General features: G+C 37.9%; 2 protein-coding genes across 2 annotated transcripts; both read right to left on the reverse strand.

Moving 5' to 3' along the window:
• Positions 1–1,606: 1,606 nt before the first annotated feature.
• Positions 1,607–2,545, reverse strand: LOC308531395 (olfactory receptor 4S2-like; the record flags this gene model as incomplete). Its single annotated transcript, XM_081108337.1, has 1 exon — positions 1,607–2,545. The coding sequence occupies one exon, from the start codon at positions 2,543–2,545 to the stop codon at positions 1,607–1,609; it is 939 nt and encodes a 312-aa protein (XP_080964463.1).
• Positions 2,546–17,279: 14,734 nt separating this feature from the next.
• Positions 17,280–18,239, reverse strand: LOC308521205 (olfactory receptor 4Q3-like; the record flags this gene model as incomplete). The annotated part of the gene is made up of 1 exon (XM_081094094.1): positions 17,280–18,239. Exon 1 carries the CDS (start codon positions 18,222–18,224, stop codon positions 17,280–17,282), a length of 945 nt encoding a protein of 314 aa, XP_080950220.1. The 5' UTR covers positions 18,225–18,239.
• Positions 18,240–26,798: the final 8,559 nt, after the last annotated feature.

The following is a 26,798-nucleotide window of genomic DNA, read 5'->3' on the forward strand; positions in this document are numbered from 1 at the left end:
TTTCAACCCCATAGCTGCAAAGGGGATACTGGTAAATGCAATATTTTAGTGGGGTCACCATGAATAATATTAAGTCTCTGCTACTAAGGGAAAAAAAGGAACAATGAGTATTGTGTAACAACCAGCAGACTCTGTCACAGTATCTGCTGTGCATCCAGTACTATGCCATTTGGGGGGAATAACAAAGAAGATACATTATTTATACCCTCAATATATGGAAGTGACATTTTAAAAAACATTTAAACAATAAACAGAAAAAAATAAGTATGTAATACCATTTTATAAAATATATACAGAATGCTTAAGAAGTACAAAAAATAAATTTTAGATTAAAAAATTAGGGCACAATTCTTGAAGGATATGAGTAATGAAATAATATCTAGAAAGTTCTTCAGGACAAAAATGTCTGTTCTGAAAAATTGAGAATATCCAGATGTTTTCCAACTTTACTAAGAACACAAGAAAAAAATGTGCTTAATCCATTTTGTCTTTTAATTTTAATGATATATGTAATTATTCTATTCTAATAAAAATGATTAGTAAATATTTTTAAAGAAAATATTTTAACTAAAAATTTATAATAAAAATATATCTCCTTGACTAGTAATTTTAGTAGTTCAAATGTCAATTCTTTTTAGTTCTCATAGTCTTTTCCATGTATTGAAAAATATAAAATAAGATTACTTTTAATAAAAATAATATGATTCTTGGATGATATAGAGTATTTGAATTCTCCAATAGGTTCTTTTTAAAAATGCTCAAGACCAAAATATGTAAAATGCTCCTTTCTTCACTTCCCACTCATACAGAAACCATCCACTGTGCAGTTTGTCAGTTCATATTTACCTCTTCCATGCCTGCAGTGTATACTTCTATGTCTGCATGTTCTGCATTTGTTATATTGTTTTATAATTTTCTCTTTATGAATCTATGTCCTCTACTATATTATAGGATATTTCTGGAGGAATACTAGAGAAGAAAGAGAGGTGGCAGTGAGAGAGGATAGACAAGTTGGACTTTTGATTTTAGGAGAAATTATTAGATTCCTCAGAGATATATTTCTCATGTATCCCCATTCTAAATCATTAAATGATAGCTTAAGAGAGCTTGATTTGAATTGAAGGGACTAAAAGAAATACCAAGTAGGAGTGTTTACTCTCCCACTCTAGAAGTAAGAGAGGATAAACCTTGCCAATATGGAAAGATTTAAGGTTAAACCCACCTAAATGCCCTCACCACCACCCACCCCCCTCGTGTCTGTGTCCATTGGTTAGGCTTATATGCATGTATACAAGTCCTTTGGTTGATCTCTACCCCTTACCCCCACCCTCCCCTACCTTCCCTCTGAGGTGTGACGGATTTGTTTTTGTTCATCAGTTTCTTAGGGCATGAGTGTGGGGGGGGGGCAATGGGGGGATGAGGACACATATGTAATACCTTAATCAATAAAGGAAAAATAAACCCACCTAAACGCAGAGAAATGAAATATTTCCTGTTAAATTAAAAGTATGAGATAATTGAATTTTAGAGACAATTCCTTAAAATTATTAATGTTAGGCATGATTGAATGTATCAGCTAGTTCTCTGATTTTGCAGTTCTGACAATCTACCCCTGCTGCTTTTCTCTCAAGGAGAACTTGCGACTCCATAGCCGTTTCATGGCATTCTTTACATCCTCATTCCTCAGAGTATAGATGAGTGGGTTTAGCATTGGGGTGATGGTTGTGTAAAACACAGAGACAGCCTTGTCCAGTGGGAAAGTAGTAGATGGACGAAGATAGATAAAGATACAAGGGACAAAGAAGAAAGTTACCACAGTAAAATGAGACCCACAGGTAGAGAGAGCCTTGCGCCGGCTTTCTGCAGATCGCTTCCGAAGACTCAATAGAATGACTGTGTAGGAGGCTAGAAGAATGAGGAAACACCCCAGGGAAATGGGACCACTGTTGGCAATCAACAACATATTTACCAGGGTTGTGTCCGCACAGGCAAGTTTTAGAACTGGGTGGACATCACAAAAGTAGTGGTCAATGACGTGAGCATTGCAGAAAGGCAGCTGAAAGGTCAGGAGGGTCTGAACAAAGGAATGACCCAGGGCTCCCAACCAGGACAGTGATGCCAGCACAATACAAGCATTGGCACTCATAATAGTAGTATAATGGAGAGGTTGGCAAATGGCAGCATAACGGTCAAAAGCCATGACAGTCAAAACGAAAATCTCAGCACAACCAAAAAAGTGGAAGGTAAACATCTGAGTTACACAGCCCCAGTAGGAAATAGTCTTTTTGTCAGAAACAAAGTCTGCAATCATCTTGGGTGCCGTGGCTGAGGAATAGGCAATATCCACAAAAGACAGGTTACTGAGGAAGAAATACATAGGTGTGTGGAGCCGGGAAACAGAGAAGACTGTAAGCAAAATGAGTAGATTTCCCACCGTGGTCACGATGTAGAAGAGGAGGAATAGGGCAAAGAGCATCAGCTGCATTCCAGGATCTTGGGAAAGTCCTAGGAATATAAACTCAGTGACATTGTTGGCCACGTCCATGGGGACCCAGGTAAGACTGGTAGAGTGGCTCTGGTTCTCTGCAAAAGTAATTAAGTGTTTATGAACCTTGTAAGTCTGGTAAAGCTGAAACAAACAAGTCTTGTAAAAATATTTAGATGATGCTAAATTTAGTAGAAAAAGTTATTCACAGTTCTTAAATGTCTTAATGGACATTTTTCTCATTAATTTTCTGACCACATTATTGACTTACATTTAATTTTCTGTTACATTTAGACTGACAGTTTCTTTCTCCCAAACAAGAATTTAGAGAATATGAATTTTTTTCTATTGAATTTCATGGCTTTTTCCTAATCATCTCTCTCTTTTCCTCCTTCCCTCCCTCTTTCTCATATCAGAAATTCTCTTTGGGATGAAAAACTTAAATTAATTATTAAATGGACAAATTAATTTTTGAAGCTGGAGATAAAAGAAGTTGGAATCTGAGATATGATTTCTAAAATTCCTAGCTAAATCTTTTTAATATAATATATATAGATTGACTTTAAAGTAATAACATTTTACTTAATCAAGTGAGAAATACTCCATTTCCAGTTTCTAAATTAGGTTGGAATTTTCAATACAATTAGAAATTAAGTCATTTTTAGTGACTGAAAATAGCATATGCAATGGCCTCCTGCTTATCAACATCCTATGCTTATTAATCAACATTGGAGCAGTTTGAGACCTAAGACTTGAACTACATGCAAAAATTCAATATTATTTGCCAGTAAGGAATACATAAGGAGTGGTCAAACTATACAGAGAAATACTTTTTCCTATGTTGCTATAAAGAGTTGAAAGGCTGAAAAGCTATCAAAGTCTCTATCATCCTCAATCCTTTTGCCTTGAAAAAGCCCCAGATAATTTTCCATCCTTGCAATCTTAGGTAAGAATTAGTATTAGTAATAAATTTTTTATACAGATGATGTTATAAATGGCATTTACAAAATAAGTGTCTGATGCTGTTTTACAAACTATATACAAAAATACCTAAGGCATACAAAAAAACTATTGGATAAAAACAATCAAGAAAGAATTCTTGAAAAGATGAATTATGAGACAAGATCTAAAGAAGTACCTTACATGGGGAAAAGGACATCTGTAATACTTTCAACCATAAAGATAAAATTTTAAAAAATAAACAAAGAATTGTTCAGAATAAAGATAACACTTCTGAATCATGCAAAGTATTAACCATTCTTCATCTTTAGTAGGAACATCTCATTTCTGCATGGACAGTGGAAAGAGCACTGCCCAGGAGCTGAGTGAGTCGAGTTTGAGCACCTTCACCAACTGGTACCTTTGGCTAAATCCATTTTTGGTTGGTTTTTTTCTGAATCTTGGTTTTCTTATCTATAGAGCTAGGTATTGGCAGAGTTAGCATTTGAACTTAGGCAATGGGACTTCAAAATTTATTTGTTAATGAATATGCATGCTCCTGAGTTTGATGGTATTAAAGTCACCTATCTTCTGCTAATTATGAGGAGTTGGGTGTCTTTTTTTTAATTACATCCCGTATTTAGAGACAAAGTCTATGGTTGCAACTGGCAAGATCATCACAACATACACAGTTTGTTCCCAAGTTTGCTCAAATTAAGCTTACAATAAGAATGCAATAACAAGTTATGTGAATTAACTGCTGATCTAGACATTATTTCATTTGACATGTGTTGACCATCAAATAGAGGAAGCTTACGTGTAAACTCACAATCATAGTTCCCTGAGATAAAGGTAAAAAAGCCATATGAGTCAGGGACACCTTTCCAGAGAAAGTCTTCATTGAGTAGAACTTGAAGAGACTGCAGGGTGTAGGCACAGAAGAGTGGATGAGGCAGGAAGGACATACCAGGACTAATGAATATGATATATGAAGATAAAGGGTACAAATCATCATAGCATCCTCTAGGAAGAATGCCAACAGATTTTCTATGACTCATCACAGAATCCATGAAGAGAAGTGTCAAGAAATGAGGCTAAAAAAGAGGAGCCCCCAGATCATAAAGTCTTTTTTTTTTTCACAGTGAGGGAATGTGTATTTCACAGTCTTAAGAAAGCAGACACTGACCAGCGGGCAAGCACAGGCCTGCTCACGCCCAGGTCACACACCACGGTCTCCTGTTTTGTTTGACAAGTTGAGAAGTTGAAATGTATTTTGAATGATTTGAGGGATCATAAAGAAAGATCTCTCCCATGGCAGGGGGGGCAACAGCAATAGAGGTAGTAGAGAGTATTTTCTAAAGAATAAAAAATAAAAAAAGAAGAAGCTTGAAACCCAGTTGGCCTAGGTTCAAATTCTCTATTACTTGCTAACATTAGGACATCAGGTAAATTAACTTTCTTTGGCCTCAATTCTTTCAAGTGTAAAATGTAGGTAAGAATATCACATACCACATAATTTCTATAGTTTAACAGTGTGCTACACATAAAGCACTTATGTACACAGCACACTGTAGGTAAATATATAATTTTCATTACCTATTTTAGTAACTAGGAAGCATGCCAACTACAAGAAGAGAGAAGCCTGGATAGGAGTCATCTTAAAACACTTACCTCCTTACACCATTCATCTCCTAATTCCCATTATGTGTATTTCTATGCTTGCCAAAATTACAGAAAATTTTAATCTGCTTCTGAAATCCACTCTCTCAAATATATTCTTTAAAGTATAGGCCATATCTTTCCATGGCTGTCTTTAGCAGGGATACCCAAAAATGCTTAGGCAGCTGCTCTATTCTTCCAGAATGATGATAATCGTTACTTTATCTGGGGTATCCTTTAGAAACCCAAAAAATTAATCCAAGTCTCAGACCCAAGATTTTTCTACTTGCTTCTACTGAGAGAAAGGGCACAGGATTTAAAAATAGAGTAACTGGGCTTACTCACAGCTCTGCCTCTTACAGACTGTGTGACATTAACACAATTTTCCTCATTTCTGATAACTTGAGTCCTCCCCTGTTAGACAATAGTTACAATAATAGACATAAAGCAATAAGTGACCTACACATCTAGATCATAATCACTTTAGTGGTGGAATTTCAAAAGCATTAGAATCAGACATCTGAACTCTATAGACCAGAGCCTCCATAGGATTGAATATTTCCACAGGTCCTCCCAGGTTCTTGGGTCAAATTTGACCTTTCTAGGATGATGCCAAAGAATATATACTAGTTATGAAAGGATCTATACTGTTAAAAAAACAAGGTTGCTCTTTTATTTACCACCATGAGCCAAGCTTAATTATTTCAAGTAGAACAAATAGCTCCCTGAAATCCTCTGTAAAGAGATTGAGTCATAATTTCGCCTATGAGCAATTTGCAAAGGGCAGAGATCAAATATTCTGGATCTCTTCCCTAACAGCAAGCTTCACAGTGAGCTCTTTGGGCAATTATGTCTGAGCAAATGTCTTGAGACATCTGCAAATAAGTTAATGCAACACAATATAGACCAATATATACATATTTCTACATTTCACACAGCACCAATATTTATTTATTTTTTCACTTAATAAATATTTATTGTACACATTCTCTGTGTTTGGTACTGTGCTATAAATATAAAAGGATAAATAAAACCCTATTCCTGGCATAAGTCATTCATCTTACAGTAATACCTTTAAATAACCTCCTCAAATCATCTTAGATTTATGTAAAGCTCTATATTCATATAGGTTAAAGGAATCTTAAAGATCACTTGACTTTATTCCAATAATTTAGGAGCAGAGAAGAAATTGAATTATCTAGCTTTCACTATTAGTGTTACAGCAAAGGCTAAATTCCAATTGAAATAATATTATACACACTTAAAACTACTTTTTGCACTATCTAATAGAATTACTAGAACATATGTTGCAAAGTAGGTAAAATTTTTGAAAATTCCTCTTTATCCTTGAATATGATTTGAATCAATGAAAATTATACTTGCCTCTTTCACTGGCTAACTTGCCATTCCAGTTGGAAAACTTACTTCGGCTGTCTTCTTGAGAGTGGTCCCACCACTTGGATCTAAACAAGCTAAGATATGGGATCAATAAACTTTTCTGAGGTAGAAATGTGATCTATTCCAGATATTCACACTAAAAAAATTGAAGTACATCTAGTGATGATTCTTTTACATATGTGCCACATTTCACAAAAATGATTATGCCTGCAGCCTAACAATAGGTCCTGAGCGACCTCACCCCTTCTCAATTTTATAAGTTTATCATTATACCATGGCTGCTGATCTTGGTCTGCAAGAACTGCTTTTTATGTTCCTAATTTCAAGAGAGAAAAACCATAAGCAAGCTTTATGCCTCATCACAACCTTGAGGGAATTGTTGGGCTAGTGACTGGGTAGCAGCTGGAGAGTATTGTTAAGCAGAGAAAATGCAAGTGTAATTACCACTAAATGACTCCTTATTAAAATATATAAAAGGCTACTTGGTAAGTAGTTGATAAATATTGAGGCTATTTCTACAGTTTGGCACCATACTGAACCACTAACTGAACAACAAAATGTTGGTTTATTAAAACTACTAAAATATTTTACTTTATTTTAAAACTAGGGGCCCAGTGCACGAATTCATACACCTTGAAAGGAACTGTGGGCAGCAAGGCTGCCCTGGGCACAGGGACGGATCTTGGCCCATCCTCCGCACCCCAGCCCAGCCCTTCCAGCTGCAGCCCCCGTCCCCTTCCTGCCAGCAGCCCTCTGCCGCCACCTCCATTCCCATGCACTGATGGCGCTGGTCCCACTTGCACCCACTGACAACACGGAGTGATTGGGGCCAGAGCCAGCAGCGGATGCGAGTGGCTGCTGGCCCCAATCACCCTTCAGGAGCAGGGAGAAGTGGAGAAGCCCTCAGGGGCGATCAGGGCCGGCTGTCACCTCTTGCACCCGCTGACAGCACTAAGTGATTGGTACCAGTGCTGGACGCCAGCAACGGTTTCGAATGGCGGCTCCGGCACTGGCTATAGGTACCAGCGGGGCAGCGCCAGCAGTGGGTGCAAGTAGGGCAGTTGCTGACAGTGGATGTGAAAGGTGGCTGCTGACTCCAATCTCCCCTCAGGAGCAGGGAGAGGTGGAGAAGCCCTGAGGAGCAATTGGGGCCAGCAGCCACTGCTCACACCCACTGGTAGCACCGAGTGATTGGGGCTGGCTCCAGGCACTGGCAGTGGGTAAGAGTGGTGGCTCTGGTGCCGGCAGTGGGTGCAAGTGGGGCTGGTGCCGGCAGCAGGTGCGGGTGCCGGCAATAGGTGCCGGCAATAGGTGCGAGCACCAGGCAGGACTGCAACACATGGGAGCAAAGAATTTCCAGTAACCACCCAAGGCTTGCCCCGATGACAGCGACCAGCACCTCGCCTTGGTCTGTCGCCCCCGCTCACCTGCTCCACCATCCTGCTGTGGCCGACACCTGCCATGTTCTGCATGTGCGCCATGGTGGTCAGCGAATGTCATAGTGACTGGGTGTTCGGTTGTTTGGTTGTTCTGTCATTCAGTCCATTTGCATATTAGGGTTTTAAATATATAGATTTGCTAAAGCTCAAGTAGACAAGCACAATGTTTAATTTAATGGCACTGTGTAGATACTGCCTCAGTCCTATTATATGAATGAGTTTCTAAGGTAAGTAGGTCAAGGGAGCTTGTTGGAGATGAGGATTATACTTCTGGAATCAATCATAAAATATATCACTAAATTACAGCATAAACTTTCAGTTCAAGCCTGAAGTTCCATATGTTTGAATAGCACAACCATACAATAGAATATATGTAGTAATACAAATAACATTCACCTTGTTAGTGACTTTTTAAGACAAAAAGGATTATCATGTTGCGGGATAAAGTGCTTTTTTGTAATTGGCAACAGTTTATTATCCTATGCCTCTGCTTTCTAAGTAAATGGGCTGTTTATACAAGGAAATGGCTAACTGTGGGAGTCCCGGTTTTACTGGGTTCTCTATTCAATTCATTTTGCGATGAAGGACTTTATCTTGTCCTATGTTTTCCTTCCTTCCTATCTTCCTTCCTTTCTATGTTCCTTCTTTTTTTATTCCCTTCCTTTCTTCACTCAAAAAGAACGTATCAAGACAAAGATGAATAATGTATGATATCACTTATATGTGGAATCTGAAAAAAGTCAAATTTGTAGAATCAGAGAGTAGAATGTTGGTTACTAGGGATTAGGGGAAGGAGAATTGGGACAATGTTAAAAGGGTACTAACTTGCAGCTAGAAGATGAATAAATTCTGGAGATCTAATGAACAGCATAGTGATTACAATTAACAATACTGTACCATGTATTTCTTTTTTGTTGTTGTCATTTTTGTTTTCTTTTGTTTTAATCTTTATTGTTGAGAGTATTACAGATGTTCCTCTTTTTTCCCCTCATAAACCCCCTCCACCTGGTTCCAGCCCCATCCTAGGCCTTCGCCACCCTATTGTCTGTCTCCATAGGTAATGCATATATGCATATAAGATCTTTGTTTAATCTCTTCCTGCCCCGTACCCCCCTCCCCTCTGAGAATCATCAGTCTGTTCCATTTCCATGCCTCTGATTCCATTTTATTCACGTTTATTCTGTTCATTAGATTTCTTACTCATTTATTTTGATTTTTAGATTCAATTGTTGATATGTATTTGTTGCCATTTTGTTGTTCATATTTTTATCTTTTTCTTTTTCTTCTTCCTTTTCTTAAAGAATACCCTTTAACATTTCATGTAATACTAGTTTGGTTGTGATGAACTCCTTTAGCTTGTTTTTGTCTGTGAAGCTCTTTATCTAACCTTCAATTCTAAATGATAGCTTTGCTGGGTAGAGTAATCTTGGTTGTAGGTCCTTGCTATTCATCACTTTGAATACTTCTTGCTACTCCCTCTGGCCTGCATAGTTTCTGTTGAGAAATCATCTGACAGTCTTATGGGCATTCCCTTGTGGGTAACTAACTGCTTTTCTCTTGCTGCCTTTAAGATTCTCCCTTTGTCTTTAGCCCTTGGCATTTTAACTATGATGTGTCTTGGTGTGGTTCTCTTTGGATTCCTCTTGTTTGGGACTCTCTGTGCTTCCTGGACTTCTTAGTCTCTTTCTTTCACTCGGTAGGGTAAGTTTTCTGTTATTGTTTCTTCAAATAGGTTTTCAATATTTTGCTCCCTCTCTTCTTCTGGCGCCCCCATAATGCAGATGTTGGTACACTTGAAGTTGTCCCAGAGGCTCCTTACACTCTCTTCATATTTTTTTATTCTTTTTGCTCTTCTAGTTGGGTGGTTTTTGCTTCCTCATATTTCAAATCATTGATTTGATTCTCAGGATCCTCTACTCTATATACTATTCTTTATTTCAGTCAGTGTATGCTTAATTTCTGGCTGGTCCTTTCCATTTTTTTGGCATTCTCACTAAGTTCCTTGGAGGTCTCACTAAGTTCCTTGGAGTTTTCTAGCAGATTCTTGAGTAACCTTATAACCATGGTTTTGAACTCTATATCCTGTAGTTTGCTTTCTTCTACTTCTTTCATTTGTGACATGTTTCTTCGTCTCCTCATCATGGCTGCTTCCCTCTATCTGTTTCTGTATTGGGTAGAGCTTCTATGTCTCCTTGAGTCAGTAGAGTGGCCCTAGTAGGTGTCCTATAGAGCCCAGTAGCTCAACGACCCCAGTCACCTGAGCTGGGCCCTCTAGGTGTGCCCCTTTGTTGGCTGTGAGCACAGTCTTGTTGTAGTTGAGACTTGATTGCTGTTGGTGTCACTGGGAGGAATTGGCCTTTAGGACAATTGGCTATGAGAACCAACTGTGTCTACAATGGAAGAGCTGCTATGAAGGAGACACCCTTATGGGGCAGGACTTGCTTTAGTGGGACTTTGGTGCTCACTAATTCTGTCCCTTGAGTGTGTCTCTTATGGATGTGTAGAGTTGCAATCTGATATGGTCTGAAACTGACCACTTTGTACACTGGCTCTTGGGTCTCCAGGGAAGTGCAAAGTCAGCCACTGCCTGGGGTCACCCAGCAGGAGCTACAGAGAGATATGCAGATTTCTCCTCTTTGTACTGGGTTTGGAAGTGCCCAGATGAAGCCCAGCTATGAAGCAAGGCAGGCTGGTGCTGGTGCCAGGTCTTGGGCCTTTTGTTGATAGGTTTGGGGCTCCCCAACCCAGCTGCAGTTAGTTTGATTTTAGCCTGAGCAAGGACTGCACTATATACCAGTATTCACTGAAGAGATAGAAACTGACTGCACTGTATTTACATAATATATATTGCCATTTCCTTTAAGTAAAAGAAACTCACCACATGCCTGTGTTTGTTCATGGAATAATTGCAAAATGCTTCTTAGGAACATAAAGAGCATAAAGACAATAAATCAATAACTACCATGATAATAAAGCTAGATAATTTGGCTAAGCCTATTCAGTAAGTAAAAACTATTGAAATATAAATAAAATATGGAGTTTAGTTGATAATAATGTATCAGTATTGGCTCATTAATTGTTACAAATATACCAGAGTAATATAAGATGTCAACAAAAGGAGAAATGGAGCTAGGTATGCAAAAACTCTATGTACTATCTTTGCAACTTTTCGGTAAATTTAAAATTATTCTAAAAATGTTTTTAATTAAATTTTAAAATGATGGTCTTTTTTTCTCTATTACATCAATTCTGCTATAATTTTTATTATTTCATTTCTTCTGCTGACTTCAGCTGCTTTTGTTCTTCTTTTTCTAGTTCTTTAAAATGTAATGCTATAGTGTTTATTTGGGGTTTTTCTTGTTTCTTTAGATAGGCCTGAAATGATATAAACTTCCCTCTTATTACTGCTTTGTATACCAAAAGTTTTTGTATGTTGTATTGTCATTCTCATTTGTCTCTCTACATATTTTGACCTCATCTTTTATTCTTCTTTGACACAGCCATTTTTTAATAGCATGTTGCTTAATCTCCACATATTTGTCAGACTTTTTCTTCCTTTTTGCAGTTGATTTCTAATTTTAAAGCCTTGTGGTTGTCAAATATTCTTGGTATGATTTCAATCTCATTAAAATTTTTGAGGCTAGTTTTGTGTAGCAACAAAGCAAAAAAATAAATAAATGGGACTATATCAAACTAAAAAGTTCTGCATAGTAAAGGAAACTGACAACAAAAGAAAAAGGCAACCAACTGAATGGGAGCAGATATTTGCAAACAACAGCTCCAACAAGGGATTAATATCCAAAATACTTAAAGAAATCATACAACTCAACACCAAACAAACAAACAATCTAAATTAAAAAAAAAAAAATGGGTGTAGGACCTGAGCAGATACTTATCCCAAGAACACAGAACATTTCATTTAAAAAAAGAACTTATAAATGTGACTTTTTACATAATTTTGTGGAAGCATATACTATCACCTAACAGGAAATGTCTTTTTGGGGGGCTGATTTTAATATGGATGGGGGAGTTAGGGCTTTTACTGTCACATGGCAGGGGCTGGAGTCAAAAGCTCTAGTTCATCATTTTGTCCAGTGGTTCTCTAAGATCAAACAATTGTGCAGTCTTCTTTCAGTCTCTATTTCCCTTTTAATGTCATAGAACAATTAGCAATAGTAACATAAGCAGTCAATATTTATTGAGTTCTGACCATATGCAATCATGCTTATTAGAGCTTAACAATTATTATTTTGTTTAGTTTTGCTGAGAAGCCTGTGAAGCAGATACTATTGTTTATTTTTACAGTCAAAGGGGTGCTGAGAGTTTAAGTCACTTGCCCTCTGGGAAGTGATGGAATTGGATCATGATGAGGCTACCTGACTCCAGAATTCATGCTTCTGACCTCTCTGCTCTACTCCCCAGTCATCTGGGCCCACATATTGTCTTAGAATGCTATTTACCTTCCCCTTGTGAATACTGAGAGATTTTTAATTAGATCTTTAATTCAATGGTCTATTGATGCATGGGGGAACACCCAAATGAAAAGATGTCTCCCACATTTCCAGGAATATAAAAGACACTCAGCAAACAGTTGTTAGGTTAATAAATGGATAACAAATTAAAATGAATATTAAAACATCCAAAAAATCACTATGAGTTATCTATTAGAGGAACATCTCCCAGGAAATGTTTTTTTCTAAATTAGGGGTAAATGTGATGGCATGCTGATTTCTTTCCAATAATACTTCCTAGTTTCTAAGAATTTTAAAGGGAAAAACTTCTCCTCCTAAAAATCCCCAGTAAATTGTTCCTTATAAAACTATATTAAAGGGTAATTGGTAAATAACTATTTAATAAATATTTAGGTCATTTTCATATAATTTTGCACAATTTACTCAAAGTTGGGGCAAGAGAGTGGTATCGTGGTTCTAAGTATTGCTGTATTGGACCACTAACCCAACACAACAACAATAACAAATAAAACACTACTTTTCCTTATTCTTATTGGCCTCTTTACTATTATTTCCCTCACTATTATTGGCTCATTGAAGCTAGGCTATAAATGTTCATTCTTAATTCCCATGTGCTCTGAAAATATGAAGTCAGCAATCCTCCCATGATCACATAAAGCAGGCTTGTCTCTGTCTCCTTTTAGTTATTTCAGTAGCCCACGGACCACAAGCGCTGGAAAGAAGGGGGAGACCCACCCCAAGTATCTGTGGGACTCAGAGCAAGAATATAAATGGAACCCAGGTACATGTATCTAAAAACTACAAATCAAAGTAATAAACTTTAAATGTCTTGTCTCTAACAAAGCCTGAAAACATACTGAGAGAATAGTGTTCTCATACTCTTGTAATTACTGGAAATCCAGTTTCCAATTTAAAACCTTTAGACTCCTTGAAATATTCAACAGGCATGGCAGTGTGGGAAGAGCAAGCATTGGTTCTCAGTCCCCAGCTTGCCTCTTCTCCTGGTTCCAAATCCCAACACAAGAAGTCCCCATGTATGAATGTGGACTCTGCATCCCAGAAGGCTCTACCCACACACTTCACATACAGTGCCCCTCAGCTACAGGTGCACACACATCAGTATGATCCAACCTCAGGAGGACAGGCCCAAGGAAGAGACTCAGGCAGATCCTGGAAGTGAGCTTATGTTATATTGAAATTCAGAGAGACACCACAGCCAGAGGACCAAATTTTGGAGCTTTTATTTCAAAGCCGACACAATGGGACTGCAAAGGGCTATTGCCACTCCAAACCTCGCGCTCCCGAAATGAAGTTAGGGGTAAGCTTATAAAGGCAAAAAGAGGAAAAAAAAACTCTAGGATTGGTGCCATGAGACCTTATCTCAAGGCCTGGCCTGGCGCCAGCCCTGACAACTCCGTCTGGGAGTATTATAGTTTATGGCCTTTTCAATATGATAACAATGCTTAAGCAAACAAGTCCTGCAAGATAGATGATTTAAGAGGGAGCAGTGACCAGACCATAGACTGATAAGAATGTACACCAGATTTCCGTCACAAGCTCAGATTTCCAGTCCCCCCCGTCCGTCCCCCCCCCGCCCCCCCCCCCATCCGCTTTTATTTTCCCATTATTCAAGCAAGTATATCCACGGAAGCTAGAAATAGCATAGTCACTTATCTGGTTTAGTTACATCCTGGAATTAACAGGTCAATGGACCATCTGTGCCTGAAAGACAGTCCTAACAAAATTTGTGGGAATAAAATGGAATGCCTATGGTTCAGATAGAGGGCAAGGGGATGGAATGGAGTCAGTTCTTTCAAGGTCCACTCTTCACTCAGAGCATTTGAGCAGGGAACTCTATAGATAATATCAATCATGTACAGTCTAAAGGACAGACATGTTATCAGCTTATTAAGAGAATTAATATAGAAAGTTGATCAAATAAGTATTGGAGGATTGAAAATGCCAAAGGGAATATACAAAGTTCTTGTTTTTCTGAATATTATGCTACCAATCCCAGCTATCAACAAGACATTTAAAATCATTCCCTAAGAACTTAAGTTTTGCTATGAAAGAGGGACATTAGGAAAAGGAGGTTTTACAGTCAGCTGATACAACAAGAAAGCCTGTTCCTGCAATGTGCCTGGCTGGCTCACAGCATCACTTAAGCCTTCCTGTCAGCCCCTGTGCTCCTTTCTTGCTAGAGGCTAAAGCAAACAGTAGTTAGCATATTAATTCAAAAAGACCCATTGGAAGGCCAATGGACTTTGAAAATCAGCATAATACTGCCTTGCTGTGTGCTCAATGGCTCAAGGCAATTTCCTAACTTGATAATCCTTATGCTGTTTACCAAACTTTACCTTTGATGTGCCTGTATGCATTGCTAATGGACAAATGTGTATTCAAGTAAATAAAAAGCAGACCAGGCCAGAAGTCCGGGTGCCTCTTCAAGAAAGAGGTCTCCACCTGTCCCCCGCCCCTCCCCCGCCCCCCCCATGCCTTCTAAATTCATATTTCTTGTGAAGCATGGTAGCAACCATGCTTGGGTAAAAATTGCTGTTTAATATTTTAACCCTGCTGATTTGGCTTCTGCAATTATTTGCTTGCTAAAATAATAGACAAGTTATTTTGATTTTCTGAACTTATATGTTATCCAATTTGATTGAATATTCCATTGATTGTCGTTTCAATACCCTCATTGATAGTGATCTTACTGGTCTTTCGAAACACTTTCCTCTGCACCTGGAGACCATGACAGCACAATTACTCTAAATGGCCTCAGTGGCTCCAGATAATGTGTTTCCGTTGACTCAGTGGTCCCAAGACCTGAAACTATAATTAATCTTTGTAAGATAACTAACTTGCTCAATCTAAACTTCTGTAACAAACTGCTTTTTGCAAACCAGGTTCCTCATTCCAAACCTTGAGATGTAATCAATACCTTTGTGATATTTGCCTATATAAGTCTGATGTTTCGGCCAAGGGAGCACTACGAGATTTGGAGAGCAATTATTCCCTCATAGTCCCGGCTTTGAAATAAATGTGGCTCCTTAATTTGACTTCTTGCAGCGTTTGTGTGATTCGTGGGATACAATACACACTTGTAGAGCATTTTCATTTGTGTGTCAGCCCCTCCCTCGGATCCTGAACCCACTGCTCAGGTCGCGGCACTTTCTGTCTGGCAGCTTCCTCCTGTCTGCTCTTCTGGATACTAACTGTGCACAACGAGTCTCTGTGCAAATGCTGTGAAGTGAACGAGAAAGAGGAGAGTGTGATCCAAACCAGGGATGCCACTCTCACCCTCACTCATTCTCTAAAGAAATCATCCAAGTGGTAGCCTTGTTCCTGGTCTGTGAAGAGCTCTTCTGTAGCAATACATACATACACATATGCATACAGATATATACATGGTTTCTTAAACATAAAGTTGCTAACTTCCAGCACAAAAATGAAAGTCCACTCCTTATTTCAATGTAAAGAAAGCTCTTATGTGTTGAAGGGTATTACAAATTACATAGTAAAATCCTAGTATTGGGTGGAATTTTAAGAATATTTTTTCTAAGGTATGTTTTTCAGCTAAGCAATCAAGAAAAGTTTCTCCATAGCAATTGATTAGGAAATAAAGCAAATATAAAAATACTCCTAAAAGTGCATCATTATATTATTATTTAGTAAATAAATACCTTTCACTAGCCATAAAGTTGCAAAGTGTCTTATATCAGAAATAGATAACCTTAAATATAAATGTTTAAGGTAAAGTTTTTAGGGACATCCTAGTTCTGGAGCTCCTATACAGATATAGTTAAAATTAAGTGATAAGTCCATGTACTTGGGATAAATACTCTTTCTGTGGAGAAAAAAAATATATTAGCTTAATCTTAACCATATAGTTACTAGCTTTCCTGGTTGACTACACTTTTTCTAAATGATCTTGGGCAAAACACTTAACAAATCTGAGTTCATTTATAAAAATGAAGTTGAATAATATTATATACTCCTCAAAACACTTTTGAGACTGAGAGGTAATAACTATGATAACCTCAAGGGCAGGGACAACTCTTTTTTTTTTTCTTTAGAGTTTGTAACTCTTAAATATTATAAGCAGTTAAAGAATCAGGTTATCAACTTTCCCTCACCATAATTCCACTCAAAGAAAACCTTGAGATGAAATGGAATTCCTCTTTTAGAGCAGAATACTAAAAAGCTGCCATCAACCAATAAACCCAAGACTCCCTTTTTCACACATAAACTTTGTGAGTTGTTCAACTGCATTTCTAAAACTTGGCACAATACAGAACACAATTCCTGGGTGAACATTCTTGTACAGGGAGTTAGTGATGTTTTCAGGCTTCGTTAGAGACAAGACAAAAGGGACTCACACTGCTTCTGAAAAGACTCTGATGAGACATCAGAAGGAACTTCCTGACACCAAACGCTGGATTCTTAAACCCTGGAGAGCAGGACACCAAAGGAGATGTAATATCTTCTTTCACTTCAATAGAGTTTAAAAGTAAAATGAATTAAAAAAAGGAAGACGGGTGCCCGGCTAGCTCAGTCGGTAGAGCATGAGACTCTTAAATAAAAGAAGACTACTAATAGGCAAAGGATAGAAGAGTTGATCTTTCAACGCATCCTCTTGCCTCTAGTATTTGATTAATTACTGCTATTTTTTGCAGGGCAGTAAGCACTCCTCTATTCCCTGCTTAATATTCAACACCTGAGACAGTCACCTATATCTCCAACTATAATCAAGAGCAATAATTTTATGCTGGCTTCTCTTTTCTACCAAAGTTACCAAATTGATTTTTATGCATGTACTCAGGCACAGGATGAGTTAAGAGTGTCCCAAGAAATAGTATGGCTTCTAAATCACCTCTTCCTGCTCATCCTTTAACAGGGCAGCAAGCAGGACGCTACATGCTTTTTGCTCAGCTTCTTCATGGCTGTCTTCATATCAGCGTTTCTGAGTGTGTAGATGAGGGGGTTCAGCATAGGTGTGATCACCGTGTAAAAGATGGAGAACACCTTATCCACAGAGAGGCTGCAGAAAGGCCTCAGGTAGATGAATACACAGGGCACGAAGATCAGACTGACCACTGTCAAGTGGGAGGCACACGTAGAGAGTGCCTTGCTCCGGCCCTGGCGGAGGCGAGTTCTCAGGGTGATGAGGATGACAGCATAAGAGAAGAGCAAGACCAAGAAACAGACAAGAGACAGAAGACCACTGTTTGAGACCATCAGTACCTCTACCACATATGTGTCCATGCAGGCTAGCTTGATGACCTGTGGGACATCACAGTAGAAGTTGTCCAGTTCATTGGGGCCACAGAAGGGGAGCTGGATGACCAGTATGACCTGTGTGATAGAGTGGATAAAGCCCCCACACCAGCAGGCGAAAACCAACTGAAAGCGGAGTTGGCAGTTCATGACTGTTAGGTAGTGCAAAGGATTACATATGGCAACATACCTATCATAGGCCATGACTGTCAGCAGAAACATCTCCGTAGCTCCCAGAAAGTGCAGGAAGTAGATTTGAGCTAGGCATCCTGGAAAAGAGATGATCTTGCCCTGCCGTAGAAAATCCCCTAACATCTTGGGCACAGTAACACAGCTCAGGCATAGGTCAATGAAGGACAGATGGCCCAAAAAATAGTACATAGGATATTGGAGTAAGTGGGCATCAGCTCGCACTGTTACCACTATCAAGAGGTTTCCCAGGACAATGGCTATGTAAAACGACAAAAATAAGAAGAAGAGAAATAGCTGCAGCTCCCACGAGGATGATAAGCCCAGAAGAACAAATTCTGTCACCTCTGAATTGTTTTCTGTTTTCATTAAGTCAAGAATACCAAGTGACCTAGAAGAATTAAATTGGAACAAGAGAGGTTTATGTTAGACAAAAGGGGGGGAAAGTCATCAAATTTCAAATCTGGTGTTTGTAAATCATATTCTAAGACCGAAAACTTAAGCAACTTCTGTGAGGTAGGAAATGTACATTTCTGTATAAATAGAATGAGGAATATTTTGTATCCCTTCCAACTTTTTATTCCTGCAATGCCTTTAAATTGTATTTACAACACACTAGGAAGGCAGACAATGACCTGGGCATGATAGCATGACCATAAACATAATTTCATTTTTTAAATAGATAGAATCATATTCTTTAAGGACAAGAGTTCTGGAATGAAGTATCTGGATCCAATGCCTGATTCTAATGCACCAATGGAGTGACCTCAGGCAAGGAACTAAACCTGAGTTTTATTCTTTGTTTATTCAGTCTAATACAGGGATAATAGTATCTCCCAAAGTTGCTTTGAGAAACAAATGTAATCTTTGAGCAACAAACACTTTCCCCAAAAAATAACTAACTCCCTCAAAGTGAGAAAATATTTCTTATTTGCCTTTGTACTGGTATTGCATCATAATTTGTCAAATTGATGGGAGAATATTTTGTGCTGTAAATTGCGATATTGTACAAAGGTTAATAGTTATTAAAAATGAGCATGTTAAGAAACAAATTATTTAGGAAAAATTGGGAAATTTGTAGAGATTGGGTTAGAAGAAATAAAATCTTTACCTTTAAAGTTTAGGAAAGCAACAAATTCAGGATGAGTAGGATAGTTGCTGGAACACACTAATTACCAAAATAAAAACAAAGACTGTGATCCATATCATTGAGGCATGTACAAAAGAGGCTCACCATAACCCATTTTGTAGGAAAGGATAATAAGAGAAATGAGAATTATGCTGCTTTTGGACTTTCAACACCCATAAATCCACTTAAGAAAAATAAAGAACATACTAAGATATTGTTTATCCATTACTCCCGCTCTATACCTACAGTCACCCCCAACATGGGGTGGGAATATCTTGGATTACAAATGAAAAATCAGGAAACATTGATACATTTTTTTCCCATTGAAGTGCTTAAGAATTAGTAGATGCTGTCTGTCCAGATTAGGATATTTTCCATCTAGAACTAGCCCTAGGCAAAATGTTAAGTGAGACAGAATTTGTATTTTTCTGTCCTCAATACTAGTTACCTATTCAATGTTGTACTTGGTTCTTTCACATCATTCAGGGAAAGTTATCTGATAGTCATTCATACTAGGTGTCAAGGATTTACATAGACAATGCAGAAAAGTACCCAAATTTCAAAAAGAAAAATTCTTAATACCAGGAAATTTCTCTGTTTACGTTATTTCAAGATAAGCAGGCAGAAGACAGATTTGGGGGCCTAAGGAACTTTTGGATGTCTCTTTCACACCAAATATGTGACCATCCTCTTCACCTGCTTTAGAGCAAGGAAATGAAAGTCTCTGTGGAAAGACCCAAGTGTTGCATGAAGGGGAGAGAACAAAAATCAAGCTCTTTACCCAATCGAGGACTATCGGTGGATAGCTGAGCAGCTATCCTCTAGTTTTTCTAATCAGGGAATCAGAGAGATCTGTGCAGAAAATACTAAAAATGGAAGTAAAGTTTTCCTCATGAAAGTTGTTGGGCTTTTTTCAAATAGAGTACATTATATTTTGTTAGTTTGCCTGTTTATTTTTGCCTATTGTGAATTAAAAGCATTCTCAGAAAAAGAAACTTCAAAACAGTGGTGGAAAGTGATCTTTATCTGATGTGTTTTCTAATTTCTTACGAAACACCAAGAAATAAACATCGTTCATTGAAGATGATACTCATCATGAGATGGGCATAATCTTTCTGCTCTAAATAAGTATTTTTGGCTTTGAATTATTGCATTTTAAATTGCATGTGGGGGAAGTGAAGAAGATTTAACAAAAAGAATTTAAGAAATAGAAAATAGAATTTAGGAGGAACTATTATAGAATTAAGTAGTCTTATCACAATATTGCATGAATCCAGTGCCTTGTTATATACAGTTGATCCTATTGAATCCAAACCTTGTAACCACCTTTGAAGATACTACCAGTCCTAGAATTCCCTGCTGCTATAGGAATTTCATTGTTATGTGAATGCTCCTAGGAGTATAAACCTAGAACAAGAAATCTCCAATGATTTCTTAAATTTAAAAATAATGAATAACAAAGTGTATACAGAATAAAATACAGACAACAGCGGGTAGAAAAAAATGGTTTCAGAGACAAAAGGAAGAGCAAGTGTGGTGAGTGGATCTTTTAGTAAATATATCTAAGAAACTTACATCATTGCATGTCAGGAGCTATGTGGGTTTAAGGAAGGGATATATTATCCTGTTATTCATCTCTCAGCCCCTTCTTCATAGTTCCAAGGCAGAAAAATGAGAAATTCTGAGATAACCATCACAGTTGCCCAGTCTGTGCCTAACTGCTTTCTTAAAAGTCAAGTCCTAATGGAGAGCTGGCTGTACAGATTGGAAAGATCTCTCATCCCTAGGGCTCTGGCTATGTCTGAGGCTTTTATAGTCCTTACACCACTGCTCAGCTTAATGAGCCCCGGGATTCCCAAGGCTGCTGCTGTTTGAATTGTCTGCATCTCAGTTCTTGCTGGAAAGGTGACCTTAGGCCCTGCAGGTTCTGAAACAGTCAGACCTCATTGCATAACACAACTCACCCCTTTTACCTACCATATATTGATTAATTTGACACAAGGTATGCTACCAATTTTTCACATGTCAATCTGTACCTGAGTAAAATGATTCTCACTGGTTTCTATCTCAACCATACATCCTGGAGTGGGCTAGGCTGGATGAGATATACCGAGTTATCCCTGGAAACTGTAGAAGCAGAAATACCCTTCAAGGTGTTACAGAGCCTTAATACAATACCCGAATCTCCTGGCAACACCTTAACATTTTACCTAATTGGTGCCTAGATCTTATACAGAAAATACAGCTGTTGTCATTAGTAATTTAATATTTTTATAAATTACTGCTGTCGAAGTATAATTTTTAATTTTTACAAAATGTAATTCTCAAGCAAATAGGTGATGAATACATGTCAAAAATTGTACTTGAGCCCTAGCGTGGCTCAGCTGGTTGGAGCATCGCCCTGTGCACTGAAAGTTCTCTGGTTTGATTCCCAGCCAGGATACAGGCCCAGTTTGCAGGCTCAACTCCCTGTTGGCAGCTGATCAATGTTTCCCTCTCACAGCTATGTTTCTCGTTCTCCCTCTCTCTAAAAGACTTAAAAAATCAATAATTTTTTAAAAAAAACTGCATCTAACTCTTTAAGAGGGATGGTAAGATGAGAAAGCCAATTCAAAAGACTTGTGTGACTTTATATACTCAGAGTATAAAAAAAGAACACTGAAGTAAGTTATATATAAATCAGTTAATGTCCTAATGGGCAATACAGCAATACAACCTTAACCTTTGGGATTATCTTTTCTGCCATATTGAAAAGGAAATTAACACAATTTAGCAATTTTCTATTACATCTAACTATGTAATTGTATGACATCAGAGATCCCGGCACTAGGACGAGCTAAGTTAAACAAAATTACATCCCCTAGAGTTAGATGACCTTAAGTAAGCTTTTAAACAATATTTTAATGTGGCAATATGAATAAAAGGTCACATTTATACTTTGATTTTACTTAGGATAAAGACAGGAAGTACAGCATACCAGCAGAATAGTATCAGACATTTCTCTTTTGCAGAAGGAGTTGTCACAGCAGTACAGTTGTTACACTTTTCCCTTTTTCTGCAAAGTGACAGCTCAGTGGGGAAAGATGAGGTATACACAAGTGAGTGTGCAGAATCCACCTTGATTAGAAGATTCAGGCCCATAGGAATCAATAACTCCCGTCCCAACACTGTCAGATTAGCTTCCAAAATCCCTGAAAGGTACATGTTCAGTCACTGGAGTCATTGCTCTCAGGAAAACCCAAATCTTAGACTTTTCACCAAGCATGAATAGGTCATTCATCATCTTACTCCAGATAAAAATTTACCAATTAACTCATTTTTACCTAAGAAATATTTCCTAGTAGACTAGTTAAAATTCTACCATTATTATGCTTCCAATGAACAGAGCTAGGAAATTAACCTAATGTAAAATTTGTTGTAAGAAAAAATTCTTTGTGGGTGCTTTAAGGTAAATAAAATGTAATTTCCTTCAAACTTCTATCTTTTATCATTTTATCATTTATCACTTTATTTCACATCCTGGCACAACCAGACACTTACACTTTAAAACAAATAACTCTTCTTTGCTCTTAAAACTTAAACATGAAACAAAAACATATTCATTATTTTGCATACATATTTGTGTTTCCTTGCCACTGATGTATTTAGCAGTTTCCACCACTCATAAATTATAACTTTTAAGCAAAGTAATTGCTATAGATTGAATGCCTGTGTTTCTTTGGAATTCATATATTGAAACCTAAACTCCAATGTGATGGTATTTGGAGGTGAAAACTTTGGGAGAAGATTAGGGAATAAGGATGGAGCCTTTATAAATGGGATTAGTGACATTATCAGAAGAGACCCCCGAAGAGCTCCCTCACTTTTCTTCCATGGGAAGACACATTTATTAACCAGGAAGCAAGTTTTCATAAGACACCAATATGTGGGCACCTTGATCTTGGACTTACCAGCCTCCAGAACTGTAGAAACTGAATGTCTGTTGTTTATATGCCATCCCATCTATGGCATCTTTGTATAGCAGCTCCAACAAGCTAGCACAGTAACTCACTTTTATTTCCTCACCAGCATAGAGAAAAATAGGAGTTAATACTTATTTCTGTCACACACAAGCATCTCAGCAGATCAGCAATAAGCACATACTTTATGAATGCCTATAGTCACACACATCCCTTTTTATGTTTTGTAAAGATACCAAAATAAATATGTGCTTTAACATGCTCTAAAGATAGCTAATCACTCCATCAGTGGTAACCATTCTATAATATATTAAAATAGGAAGCAAATTTAAACTATGCCTGATAATCAATGTTTTTGCATTCTATCTTATTAAAAATTATCTAGGTATCTAATAATAACAAAGGATATTGGAAATTATGTACAGATAACACATTACAGACCAACACAATTACTGTTGATAACAGAAACATTTGTCACAAATAAAATTCAATCTAGTTGAACACATAATTTTACATTTCCTATATAATAAAGATGTAATATGCAAATGGTTGTTACACCATGAAGAGTAACGCCTGACCACATAATGACTGGATCAGCAAGAGGGTGGGGCAGCGAGCTACAAGCAGACAGCAGAGAGCTATAGGAGGGGCCAGGGAAGCAAGCTATGAGGGGGGAGTGGGGGTAGGGGAGCAGGGAGAACTACAGGAGGGTGGGGCAGTGGGCAGAGAGCTACTGGTGAGGTACTGGCACAAGGATTTGTGTGCAGGGCTATATATAAATATATATATGCATATATATATTCCTACGTGACCATTACCACTGGTCAACCGGTTGTTATGACACACACTGACCACCAGAGGGCAGACACTCAATGCAGGAGCTGCCCCCTGGTGGTCAGTGTGCTCCCACAGCCATCCTCCCGCGGTCCCTGCCCCTGGTCAGCCGGCCCCAATTGGCCCCGATCACCAACCAGGCTGAGGGGCCCCACCTGTGCATGAATTTGTGCACCAGGCCTCTAGTTTTTAATAATGTTAGATATGCAAAAGGAATGCTAGCTCATCTGATAAGTGAAACCAGTAGAGGAAGTATATGAAGTTCATATTAACCAGTTTTTCTATGTGAAAACAAAGCAAAATCACACAAAAAATAAAATGAATGTTTGTTATATTCCAACCTGTTATAAGATGATGGAGAAAAATACATAGCTCTTTGTAAACCAAAATGACCAAACCAAACTGATTTGTCCAAGTGTTCATTATGAATACCTCTAGCTCATGGAAACTGGCTCTAATGAAAATATATTTTTATTCAACAAATTTTACTGAGCTGAAAATATATGCCAGGCACTGAGCTACTGTCTGAAGTGATTAAGGTTTTAAATAGGATAGAAGAGGCACTTGCAGAGTAAGCATTCTAATATGGAAGACAAGCAACACACAAAATAATTGCAGATTTTGATAACTGCTATGAATTAATTTGATAGGAGGCAAGTTAGATAACATCGTGACTAAAATACAGTGAACAAGCCAAAACCGGTTTGGCTCAGTGGATAGAGCGTCGGCCTGTGGACTGAAAGGTCCCAGGTTCGATTCCGGTCAAGGGCATGTACCTGGGTTGCGGGCATATCCCCAGTAGGAGATGTGCAGGAGGCAGCTGATCGATGTTTCTCTCTCATCGATGTTTCTAACTCTCTATCTCTCTCCCTTCCTCTCTGTAAAAAATCAATAAAATATATTTTAAAAATAAAATAAAATAAAATACAGTGAACAAGAGAGAGCATGACTTTGAAAAGGTAACCAGGAGTCAGAACCTGTAGAGTCTTCTAAGTCATAGTGAGGAGTTTTGGCTTTGTTCTAAGAGGAGTTGAAAGAAATTGAAAAGGTTTTTTTAAAGATAACTGCAGTTATTTCATAAATATTTTTGTAATATCACTGGAAAATCCAGATAGGGGAAAATAGGAAAGCAGGTAACTGGCTGCCTCTCCCCTCCAAAAAAAAAAAAAAAGAACTAATAATAGCTTACACTTGGGTACTGGCAAAGAAAATAGACATAAATGGATAGATTAGATATTTTAAAGAGATTAGACATTTTTAAGAAAACAGAAGAGAAATTGCCAAACGAAGATTTTTTTTTTAGAAGTAGAAATGACAGGAGTAATGAAGAACTAAATTATTTAGACCTACTACCAACAGAAAAAAAAAGACTGATAAAATGTATCAGAAAGTTAACAGATGGAAGGGAATGACAATGTTCGACTCTTTGGGTAATTCATAATCAGAGAGATGATCAAAATACTGGAGTATCAAACCTTCATTTTCCCTGAGAGCGTTCCCAATCATGACAAATTTGGGATTCATTTCAGAAGCTTTGTAAACAAGATCAAAGTTAAGGCCCACGATCTCCCTTAGATGAGCCTTACAAGAGATACTCTGCACCTTAAGCTGACATACAAAGAGGTAAGCATATTTTACACCCCAATTCTAGAGAACTCTAGGGAAGTTTGCTTTGACAATGAGTACAGAGGGAGAGGAAAAAAGGAAAGAAAATAATCCTCAAGAAATTAGGGTCACAGAGAAGCCCTCCTAGATGTGGCAGCCTTAGTGTACATAGTGGGAATCTCTTACTCTGCCTTGGTTTAAGGATGTCCCTAACAAATAGTGTCCTCAAGTGCCTGACAGTCACAAATCTGAATCCTCTGAGGAGGAAGGCATGTTCCTCTTAGGCCTCAGAGACTCCCACAAAAGACTTTTCTGAGAACACTGAGCAGACAAAGCCAAAAATAACTGCATTACTTTTCCGTTGCCAGGGGAATGTAACAAATTACCACAAATTGGTGGCTTAAACAAGTAAATTTATCATCTTACAGTTCTGTAGGTTGGAAGTTTGACAAGGTCTCACTGGGCTAAAAATCAAGGTGTAGGAGGGGTACAATCATCTAGGGAAAACCCACATCCTTGCCGTTTCCAGTTTTTAAAGGCTTTGATGTGAGAAGTTGTCAAGCTCCTTAGTTAATCTTATCAGAATACTGCCACATATCTCCCAGCTATCTGGTCTACTGAGGATGTTTCCTAACGCCCCACCCTTTCCCAGAGTACATGATTTTTAAGTTGCCTGAGATCAGATAAGCAAATGGCTCAAGAATAGGTAGACACAGCTGGAACTATGTCCACTGTGATGTCAGCACTCCCTGCCTTGGGTTACTAAGTGCATATGTTTCACTGGCTTTTCAAGAGCCTCTTTTTACAACCCCAAACACTATGATTGATTCACAAGCCTTTCCACATTAAATGATTGGACATACCACTATAACTTATATATGATTGTGTGTGTTTTTAAAGCCAACTGCATCCCAAAGAGAAAGATGGGGAGAGAGAAAGAACATTAGGGATGGCTATAAGTAAATAGTGTTCTTTTTTTTTTTTGGTTCTGAGCAGTTAAGCTTTCAAAAGGACACAGCAAGGTGATATTTTAAAATAATTGTAGTGGTTAATAGTTTACTTTCAGAGGAAATGAAAAAAGAAAATATTTTTTGCTTTCAAATATGAGTCATTGTGTTTATTAGCTGCCTTCAAACCCTTGTTAAGCTGACCAAACATAGAATATCCCTCAATTGAAACTAACTCCCTCACAAAGTAATATTTATTTATAAAACAAACATTTTGTATGTACAAGATTTCAGGAAAAGTAAGGGCATGGGGCACATGGTAGAACAATATTACAAAAAAACTGAAAAGGTGAATTTATTATTTTAGCAAGTTTAGATGCGAAAATTCACCACTACCACTTTGGAAGGAATAATCATTAACACTGTGAGCCACTGGTTTGGTTTTGTGCCAGGCACCGTTCTAAGTCTT

The sequence above is a fragment of the Myotis nattereri genome, assembly GCF_964212035.1.
Source record: "Myotis nattereri genome assembly, chromosome: 1".
NCBI lineage: Eukaryota > Metazoa > Chordata > Mammalia > Chiroptera > Vespertilionidae > Myotis > Myotis nattereri.